The sequence below is a fragment of the Humulus lupulus genome, chromosome 3 (genome assembly GCF_963169125.1).
Source record: "Humulus lupulus chromosome 3, drHumLupu1.1, whole genome shotgun sequence".
In the NCBI taxonomy this organism is placed as follows: Eukaryota; Viridiplantae; Streptophyta; class Magnoliopsida; order Rosales; family Cannabaceae; genus Humulus; species Humulus lupulus.
In genome coordinates, this window is record NC_084795.1 from 233,360,089 (window position 1) to 233,371,683 (window position 11,595).

An 11,595-nucleotide genomic window follows, 5' to 3' on the forward strand; every position below is an offset into this window, starting at 1 on the left:
AACTAGTGTGTATATATATATACTAGATACATGCAACATACAATGCACGTTTACTTAGTTTTATTTGTTGAATTTATTAATTATTTTTATTAAATTTGTATCATTATCATATAAATTTCAAATAAATAAATAATATTATGTATAAAAGAATGACATAAACATATTAAATGAAAATGTAAATCAAAATATTGTTTATAATTTTTAAAATATATATAATATAATAACATTTTTTAATTACAAATAATATTTTTTAAATAAAAATTAAAATTATGTATTACATATTATTATTTTAATAATATTTTATAATATTTAAATTTATATTAATATAAGTATTAAATATCTAATTTTGCATTAAATATTATTATCATAATAATATTTTATAATATTTGAATTCATATTAATATAATTAGTAAGAAATTAGTTATCATAATAATATTTTATAACATTTAAATTTATATTAATATAATTATCAATTATCTAGTCTTGTATTATATATTATTATAATAATGATATTTTATACCATTTGAATTTATATTAATATAAGTAATAAATATCTATTTTTAATTAATTTTAAAGATATATTCATTTAAATATTTAGAATATTCTGTTAAAGTTAACAAAACAAATTGTTAAAACAAAAAATTTATGTTATTTACACACTTTTTATATAAAAGAAATATAAGTGAGATTGTTAATTTTGAATTGATATTGAAGTTTATAATTGATTTGTACGGGTGTTTTAATAATATAAAATAATTACAAAAATCATCTACAAAATTTTTACAAAAAAATTTTGCCACATCATCAAAAAAATACCGAATTCCCGAAATCCTAGTTTTCTCGTTTTTCTAGGTTTAAAAAAGTAACATTTTGGTTACTTAAAATGTTAATAAGTTGTCAATTAGTTACTTTTTTCACTGTTATCTATACCACTTTTTTTATTTACTTTTTGTTTTTTTTCATGGTATGAGGCTCCTCTCTCGGTCTCTCTCACTCTCTCCATTACTCTTTTTTTTTATTAATTTCTTACATTCTCTCTTATCTTTAATTTCAAAAATCTTTTCCGGCCACACCGCTAGTCGATTGGGCTCAAAAATTATACCATCGCGACCTACTCTTCAAGGTGATCATTTTGATATGTGGGAAACATATGTTATTTGGCCGCCGCCGGAGAAGATGACCAGAATAAAAATCAACATTTTAGTTTATTTTTTATATTGTGTTGACCAAAAAGTAACTAAAATTTAAACTCATCAACAATTATATACTAAAATTTGTATTCTTATTTTACATTTAAAAGATACTATATTGTATTCTAAACAACTTAAATTTATTTAAAAATATTCTAAGTAACTTTTTAAAAATAGATTATTTAGGATATTGCTTTGTAACTTTTAAATAGAATATAAAAAAATTACTATGTAGTATAATAAAAGTAACTTTTAATAATAAGCTATATAGTAATTTGTTATATTTTATTGTAACTCATTAGTATTGACTGCGTTTTTAGCCAACGACGTGAGAACGTCAAATACGACAAGCCTTCAAGAGAATGTAAACGACAACAGACGGTATAAACAAGAAAAGTAAATAACACACAGGATTTTTATAGTGGTTCAGCCCCGATTGTCGGTAATAGCCTAATCCACTTAGAGTTGTGATTTATAAACATGTACTCAAGATCAGATGGACTGAGCCAACTGAGTTTCTTCAGTACAGATTGTGAAAATACAATAATTCTCTCTAATTTCAGCACTTTCTCTCTCTAGAATAGACAGACCCAATTTTCTCTCTCTAGAAAGAAGAAGCAGAAGAAGCCCTTCTCTCATCCCATAAGCTCTCTATTTATAGGTCTGGGATCCTCAACTGATATCCCCTTATAATAGGGATATTTTATTATATTTATTACATTTATATTACAAATAAACATTCAAAATTCGAAATGTAACAAACTCCCCATTTGTGGGAAGAATGAGAGATTCCCGCGTATGTTGTTGAAGTTGTGTCTGACTTAGTCTCCTCTAGCTAGTTGGTCCACCTCCTACTCACTACCCATGCAAGTGCTGGTTGAACATGCATGGTGGTAGGATATGCATGGTGGTAGGACATGTTTTTGGTGGGTTGAACGTGCATGGTGGTAGGAGATGCACTTCTCTCCTCTAACATGCACTCTCCTCTAGCATGCCATGTTCCTCCTTGAACCAATCTCCTTGGCTTCTCCTTGGACCAAGGTGGTCCGAGGCAACCTCCTTGACACCTCACCTTGGACAACATTGAGGCAACCTCACCTTGAACAACATTGAGGCAACCTCACCTTGGACAACATTGAGGCAACCTCACCTTGGACAACATTGAGGCAACCTCACCTTGAACAACATTGAGGCAACCTCCTTTAGCATCTCCCAAACATGTCTGATCGAACATTGTATAGGCTCTCCTTATCAAAATCTAAGTCTCCATTCTCTTGCATGAGACTCCTCCTCCTTAGCTATTTACCTTGGACACATTCGAGCCAACACTTAGAAAACCTTGGGAGGCTTATCTCCTACACACCCTTGGGGTCTCCTAGGACCACATCCTCCTTGGGGTCTCCTAGAACCATTCCCCTTAACTCTCCTAGAATGCACCTTCCTATTTTTTGGGTATAACAATTAGTTTCTAAAAAATGACTAATCGACAATGTAAAAGTATCTTAAGTAATAAGACACTATAATATAACTTCAAAATGACTAATCACTGTCTTAAGATAAAAAAGTTTAAAAAAAAAAAGTATTGGAGGTAACCAAAATGTATTTAAAAATATATGTTGTAAAAATATTTTTTTTTTATGAAAAAAGTAATTAATTAGTAACTTATTAATATTTTAAGTAACCAAAATATTATTTTTTAAACCAAGAAAAACGAAAAAATAAGATTTCAATTTTGTTGGTGATTTTTGTAATTAAATTATAAAAAACATAAAAAAAATGCAAATTTTTCTAAAATAATTGCAAATAAAATAATTTGATAAGGGCACGTGGTGGAAATATTAAAAATAGCAGAAATCATTTACATTTCTTATATATATGAAGAGAAACCCTAGAGTAAGAAGAGTTGTAGAAGAAAATGCCGGCTGGACACGGTCTCAGGTCCCGTACCCGTGATCTCTTCTCACGGCCATTCAGGAAGAAGGGTTACATTCCTCTCTCTACCTACCTCAAGACCTACAAGACCGGCGAGTATGTCGATATCAAGGTGAACGGCGCCATCCACAAGGGTATGCCCCACAAGTTCTACCATGGCCGAACTGGGCGTGTCTGGAACATCACCAAGCGCGCTATTGGTGTGGAGGTTAACAAGCAGGTATATCTGCTTATCATAAACTTCATATATAATACGATCTATTTTTTGGGCGACTTTTATGGTATAGAAATGGTTGTTTAAGGGTTTTTGTTAATTTTTGAGCTGTGTTCCCTATATTTGGGTAAGTTGATGATTATATATTCGATATTCTTTGTGGACATGATTGAGGAAAGGCTGAACTATATTATTATTAGTTGTTTATTAGTTGTTTTGATATTTTGTTTTTTGTTAGCTGATATATCATGGGCTTAAGTGGCTTTTGTAACTGTTGATTGTAAATTTGTTTTTAAATTTTCATGTGGGCTTGTAATTGATTTAGTGTTTTTCCATATGTTTATGTTCAATTTCTAACCTGAATGCCTATGTTGTGCAAGGGACAACACATTTTAAGCAGTGAAATTTGCTTTCTATGTCTAGCTAACTAAATAATTTATGTCTTAATTGTTAAATTTTAACTGGTATTCAAGCTCTTGAATTGACCGGCTCTCTGTGTATATATATAAATGAATAGTTTTTGTGGTAGTCATCTAAGCTATGAATGTCTAATGTTTTATGGTTAAGTTTATAAGAACATATTCTTGTCTGTTCAAGCTTTAGCTGTAGTCATTACTCTGTTGCAATGGTTTAGCATTTGACTGTATTTGATAATATACTGTTGCGATGTTGATGTTCAACTCCATTTGTATTGATCGTACTTGTGCATGAATGTAGGTTGGCAACCGCATTATTAAGAAGAGGATTCATGTTCGTGTGGAGCATGTCCAGCCCTCTAGGTGCACTGAGGAGTTCAGAGAAAGAAAGTTGAGGAATGACAAGCTTAAGGCCGTGGCGAAGTTGAAGGGTGAGGTTATCAGCACCAAGAGGCAGCCGGAGGGCCCCAAACCTGGTTTCATGGTCGAAGGTGCTCAGTTGGAAACTGTCACTCCCATCCCTTACGATGTTGTCAACGATCTCAAGGGTGGTTATTAGATCTTTTATCTTATTTTTTCAACCACCAATGGAAATGTTTCGTTAATTAGTTAACCTCAGAGGTTTCAAGGACGTTGTTAGTTTTCATATTTTGAATAATATTCTAAGTACAATTTTGTTTTAATCTTGAGATGATCTATGGATGGTTTTTAACAGGTATGTTTGAAAAATCATCATAAAGTGATGTATTTGCTTCAAAAGATTTAGTTAAAAGAAAAGTTCTTGTTTCCAAGAGGCTCCTTTATTACATACTCGGCTAATTCCCATATATAAAACTTAATTAGAGGGCAAAGCTTTACTTGCCGAGATAAAGCTAAGTAACTAACCTTTATAGTTGTATAGAATTTTACTTCTAATTGGCTAGCATTTCCATGAAAATGGTTCATTGATCTATTCTTTGATAATCTTAAGTATTATAAGCATTGTAAAGTATGCATTAAGCAAAGAATTTGTGCCAAGAAAACCTTATCGTTGGTAGTAATATACTCAAAAGTGCCGAGTTGGGTTCATTGATATGCTTTAATTTGAAGTCATTCATTTTTACTGAGAATTTATGCTCTAATCGAAAGACGAGTTTAGTAACTACAAGTGTATTTTAGTGGTTATTTATTTTTATTTTTATCACAACTCTTCTTAACATTAAAACGTAAATATTTTCCTGGCAAAAATGCACTCTGTTTTTATTCTTTTCCATGCTTTTGCTCCAACATAAATTCTTTTATAGCCCAGTAAACATCATAAATTTAACCTTTAAGAATCTTTGGCTTCTTATATGACAAGACACTTGCCATTTTAACTACTTTAGTGATTTGTGAGTCAAAGCTTTTGTCTTTAGGCCATCCCATGTTGAGAAGGGAAATGATGAAGATTTCCTCCACACTCTCTCATCTAGTGCTCCTGCTTCTTTTCTCATGTTACTCTTTAACTTATCTTATGATTTTTGTATGAAAATTTCTCCATTTCATTTTTTCTCAGGTTACTCTCTTAACTTATAATTTTTGTTTGAAAATTTCTCCATTTGCTCACACACTGACTCCATATATAATTATGTATTATGTCATATGTAAGATGTTATGAACATTTGAAGAGGATTTATGAATAAAATAATGATCTATATATGAGGCTTCGAAATGAATACCTTCCAAAGAGTCACATTTGAAACTTGACATATTTTTTCAATTTATTTTTCTTTCTATAATTACATAATTATCTTGAGCGAGGCCATTGTCATAGACCCTTTGGAAGATGAGTGGTGCTCTATGTGTCAAAACTCTAATAAGACATGTTAAATTTCTAACTAAATAAAGATGCATTCATTTTGAGATTATTGCTAATGGAAAACTTACTATAGGAAGTTTAATTTTGAGATCACATCACATGATACTCTAGACTTGTGGTATATGACTAAATATTAATTAATTATGAGGAGAAATGATATACATCCCGATTGATCTTTTACTCGATCCACATGTGAAATGTGATATGTAGTTGTTAGGGGGTGCACATCGAGTGAGTTAGCGGGTTCGGATGTATCGAGTTCGGATTTTTTGACTTTCAGATTTGGAAATTCCATACTAAACCTGCCCGAGTGGTGCTCAGATTTAGGTCGAGTTCGAGTTCAGATTTTGTGGGCGGGTCGGTACGGGTTTCAAATTGGGATAGGCCTCATTTTAGATTTTGGGCCCAAGATGAGCCATGTACAATTTTAGCAAAAAAAAAAAAATGTTTTTCGGTAAAATTTAATATTTTGACCATTTTTTTCAACAATTTTGTTATTTTTTTTTTGTTAAACACTAACTTGACATCTTTTAAATTTTGATCATTATTTTTTGTCAAAAAAATTATCATTATTTTCAAATTACAATATAATAAAACTAAACAAAAGTTTCAAATTATATAATATAAATAAAGAGTCCAAAATCCAAGTAATGTACATTGTAGTGGGCAAAATATGTGCACATATTAAAAAAGCCCATGAAGCTAGTCGGCCTAGCCAACCCGACCCAACGAGCCATCCAATTAAACTAGTAAGGCCCAACTCAAACGTGTAAATGGACTCATACTTGCCAAATGAACCATTGGATTGATAGACTAATACCCGGACCTGAATCCAGATACATTAAGTCAGCCAGAAAACTTTGAAATGGTCAGAGTATACGCAATCACTCCCTTAAAAATCAGGAGGAACGAGTAAGAACGGGTCAGACGAACCAGGGAGGCAGAAGTGGAGCGATAAAGGAAACAAATATAAAGAGGACCCTGAGAGGCCATCTAGGGGGCATCTGATAATCACTTTACTCTATTTTACTCTCTTACTAAAATGAGGATTACTCTCTAAGCAACTCAGTCAACAAGTCGAATCAGTCAGCCTGATCTGACCTCATCGGACTTGACCCAGTCGTTCAGTCCTGCTGTCGTCACCACCATCACTCTGACCATTCCACTACTCATCCATCCATCACTATTTCATTATTTACGTCATAGTTTTATTACTTTCAATTAGCTTTTGTTACAACGCGGCTAACTTGAGTGTCAGAGTCCCTTTGGCTAACACCCCACTGGTGCTCCCAATTGAACTCTCGTCTCTCTCTTTGTTCTTGATAGGTTGTTGGTGCCCGTCTAATCAATTGTAGGAAATCACATCTATAATTTGGCGCCCATCGTGGGGGCCTAGCAATCAGACGATTGACAAAGAAATCAAGGAGTTCACTTGAGAGCCATGTCAGACGTGACTGAGACACCCGATCTGTCCGCCCAGCTCGCTGCTCTTACTGCCCAGATGAATGAAGAACGCAAGAAAATGAGGAGGCTCGAAGCTGAGAATGTTGACCTGCTCGTGCGAATGTAGGTCATGTCCTCTCAAGCCACCGAGGTTCAGCCATCCCGCTTCCGAGGCCCAATTAGCCTGATGCAACCTTTGGGTGATCTCACCCCTATCTCTAACAATGATGGACCGAGTCAGATAGTTCCATCATCCTCGGTAAGGAATTATCAAACTCCACCCACCATGTCTAACATACAGAATTCTATTGCCAATGCAGGTAAATAGGTAACCATGACTGAACATGGACATTCATCCACGCTCGGACCACAACAGATTCTAGTAGTTAGCCAGCCAGCCTTGGCAACTGGACAACAGCAGATTCCAGGAGCTAGTCAGCCAACCACTAGACCCGGACAATAGCAGGTTCCAGGTGTCAGTCAACCTACCATTGGAGCAAGCCAGACCATCATTGGAGCTGGTCAGAATATACCTAAGCAGAAGACAATCGGATTGAATCACCTAGCCATGAGTGAGCTAGCCCACCTCACCAACCTTAGCTCACTTCCAATCCAAGATCCTGAGCTGGCTCGTAAATTGACCGAGATGGAAGCACTCATCCAGCGGATTCCTGGAATGCCAACCCCTATTAAAAAGAGTGTAGCAAGCTACTACGCCGACTCACCGTTCGTCGATGATATAGCCATGGTCGAAATGCCGAAAAAGTTCAGCTTCCCCCACATGAAGATGTTTGATGGAAGGTCTGATCCCAATGATCATATCGCTCAATACAGGCAGAGAATGTTCACCGTTGCCATCCTACGCGACATGAGGGAACCATGCATGTGTAAGGGGTTTGGTTCTAGTTTGATTGGACCAGCCCTCCAGTGGTATAATAATTTACCTAATAATTCTATTTCTACTTTTGCACAATTGACTGACACTTTTATTGAGCAGTTTGGTAGCAGCAAGAAACTTGAAAAGTCTGGATAAGACCTCTACATCATAGCTCAACGACGGGATGAGCCCTTACAAGATTACGTAGGTTGCTTCAACAAAGAGAAGGTATCTATAACCCATTGTAATCAGGACACAACCATCTCAGCCTTCCGCAAAGGACTCCGCTACGGCTCAGACCTATACAAAGAACTTACCAAGTATCCTTGCAAGACGATGGGAAATTTTCTCGCCAAGGCCTAGGCACAGATCAAATGGGAGGAGGATGAAGCTAACTATTATCACTCTTCTCTAAGGAAAGACACTTGAAGAAACTCAAGGGTAAACAGACGGTAGAGTGACAGAAAATCTGAGCCATACCCGTATCCTAGCAAATCAGAGAATAGGAGGGAGTACAACCGTTCGTCCGAGACACATCTCCGAGATGGACAAAAGATACCAGAATACAATCTTTCAATCTCACTAGCTGAAGTTGTTGGTGTGCTGAAAGGACTTGGAGATAAAGTAAAATGACCGGAAAGGATGAGGACTCCATCTGACCAGCGAGGCAAAGCAAAATGGTGTGAATTCCATAATGACCATGGTCACCAAACAGATGAGTGCATTGCCTTAAGACTTAAAGTATCCAACCTATTAAGATGTGGTCACCTGACTGACCTGCTCACAGACAAAGGCAAACGAACATTCCAGTAGGAGGCAGACAGGTCACTCGTCCGAAGAGAAGTAACCCTGCCAAAACCACCCACTCATGAACGAATAGTGAACGTAATAACTGATGGCTCTGAGGTAAGAATAGTCACCCATTCAACAGCCAAAAGACATGCCAGGCAGACCAACTGGATCAAAGGAGAGTTTAGCGGGACAGAGAAGAATACCATCAACCTACCAGCTTAAACCATCAGTTTCTCAACAACAGAGTCAACCAGACTCCTCAGCCCACATCACGATGCTCTTGTTATTGCACTTTACATTGCTAATTGTCTTACTAAATGTATACTTATTGATAATGACAGTTCAGCTAACATTTTGTTTTTAAGTGCTCTCAGGGAAATGGGGATAGATGAATCAAAGATCATAAAGAAGACTACAATCCACCTCAGTTTCAGTGGAGAACAAAAGAACACACTAGGAGAGATCGAGCTACCTGTCTAAGCCGAAGGAGTCAATCTTTGCACAAGATTCCTGGTAGTAGAATCTCCGTCTGCTTACAACGTGATACTAGGTTGACCATGGATACATGAAATGGAGGCAATCCCTTCAACATACCACCAAGTTATAAGGTTCCCAACTAAATGGGGAGTAAAAGAAATCAAAGGCCAGCATAAAGACTCAAGAGCATGTTACCAGATTACCATAAAGGCGAAACCTGCTCAGTTATAGCAATTACAGCAAAACAGACAGATTGACTCCCAGATGGACCAACCAGACGTGGAGGAGCTGGACGAAGTTCAGATAAATCCAGACTTCCCAGACCACAAAGTCCAAATCGGATCATGATTGGACCCTGACATCATAACTAAACTCATTGATTTTCTATCTGCCCATTATGATTGTTTTGCTTGGTCCCATGTGGACATGACTGGAATTGACCTCGAAATTATTGTTCATAAATTGCTGGTTGACCCAGACTACCCACCAAGGAAACAAAAAAGAAGAAAATTCACCCCTAAAAGGAACAAGGCCATCAACTAAGAAGTTCAGAAGCTCATTGATAATGGGTTCGTGACGGAGGTGCATTATCCTGACTGGTTGGCCAACATAGTCATTGTGAAGAAGAAGAATGGAAAAGGGCAAGTCTGCATCGACTTCACAAACCTCAACAAGGCGTGTCCTATGGACTCATTCCCATTACCACACATAGACATGCTTGTAAACACCACAGCCGGTCATGAACTCCTAAGATTCATGGATGCATACTCAAGATACAACCAGATCCTGATGCATCCAGACGACTAGGAAAAGACAGCCTTCATGACCAACTTAGGCATATTCATCTACAAGGTCGTGCCCTTCGGACTGAAGAACACAAGAGCGACTTACCAGAGATTAGTGAACAAGATGTTTGCTGACTTGCTGGGGAAGACGATGGAAGTCTACATTGACGACATGCTCATCAAATCCCTCATTGCAGAGGACCATATCAGTCATTGAAAACAATCTTTTGACATTCTTAGGAAATATAACATGAAATTGAATCCAACTAAATGTTCTTTTGGCGTGACTGCAGGAAAGTTCCTTGGATACCTAGTAACTCAAAGGGGAATCGAGGCTAACCCAGCACAGATAGAGTCAATCCAAAGGAATCCTTCCCCATCGTGCATAAAAGACATACAGAAGTTAGCTGGACACATCGCAACACTCAGCCAATTCATCTCAAAGTCGCCAGCACGATGTCACCTCTTCTTTAACACATTAAGGAAATCCAAGACCTTGGAATGGATGAGAGAATGCGAAGAAGCACTAACCGAGTTGAAGCAGTACTTAACTAGTATGCCTCTATTATCTAAACCAAAAGATCACGAGCTGTTGTTAGTCTATTTGGTTGTATCTGAAACAGCAGTAAGCGCAGTTCTAATCAGAGAGGATGAAGGTAAACAACTCCCAATATATTATGTAAGTAAATCCTTACTTGATGCAGAAACTCGATACAGCCATCTGGAGAAGCTGTCACTAGTGCTCGTCCATGCAGCAAGAAAGCTACGCCCATACTTTCAGTATCACCCGATAATAGTACTAACAACATTCCATCTCAAGACCATTTTACATAAACCAGAGCTGTCAGGCAGACTAACCAAATGGGCCATCGAACTCAGCGAGTACGACATATCATATAGACCACGAACCTCGTTAAAGTCTCAGGTACTAGTTGGTTTCATTGCCGATTTTACACCTAACAATCACATGCAGACAGAAAAAAGAACTCTACTGCCTAACTGAGGGACAATCAATCGGCATTTGGAAACTCCACACAGACGGCTCAAGTAACGTAAGAGGAAGCGGACTCAAACTTGTTTTGACCTCCCCTTTGGGAGAATCAATCGAGCAATCATTCAGATGGGGGTTTAAAGCTACAAATAATGAAGCCGAATATGAAGCGATGATTGCTGGACTCGAATTGGCCAAAGGAGTTGGAGTCAGACAGATCAATGTGTTCAACGATTCACAGCTGGTAGTCAACCAGATGCAAGGAAGTTACCAGGCTTAAGATGATAAAATGACAACATACCTCAATAAAGCCAAGGAGCTTCAATCGGGCTTTGACGAGTTCACCATCAGGCAAGTACCAAGAGGAGAGAACAGTCATGTGGACGCTCTAGCCAACCTCGGGTCATCCATCTAAACAACCAACCATAAGGCAATTCCAATAGTTTATCTCTAGTGGCCAGCCATCTGGAAGGGCAAAGACGAGCTAGTCAGTGACATCTCGACTGATCAAACATGGATGACTCCAATACTAGAATACTTGGAAAGAAACACATTTCCTGAAGACAAGAATGAGGCATGACAAATCAAAGCTCAGTCAACCCGCTTCACCATCATACAAGGTAAACTATATAAACAGTCAT

General features: G+C 36.9%; 1 protein-coding gene across 1 annotated transcript; it reads left to right on the forward strand.

Annotated features, from left to right (window-relative positions):
* Positions 1-3,073: 3,073 nt before the first annotated feature.
* LOC133823472 (large ribosomal subunit protein eL21z/eL21y-like) lies at positions 3,074-4,435 on the forward strand. The gene is made up of 2 exons (XM_062256274.1): positions 3,074-3,342; positions 4,054-4,435. Exons 1-2 carry the CDS (start codon positions 3,106-3,108, stop codon positions 4,309-4,311), a joined length of 495 nt encoding a protein of 164 aa, XP_062112258.1. The 5' UTR covers positions 3,074-3,105; the 3' UTR covers positions 4,312-4,435.
* The last annotated feature ends 7,160 nt before the right edge of the window (positions 4,436-11,595 follow it).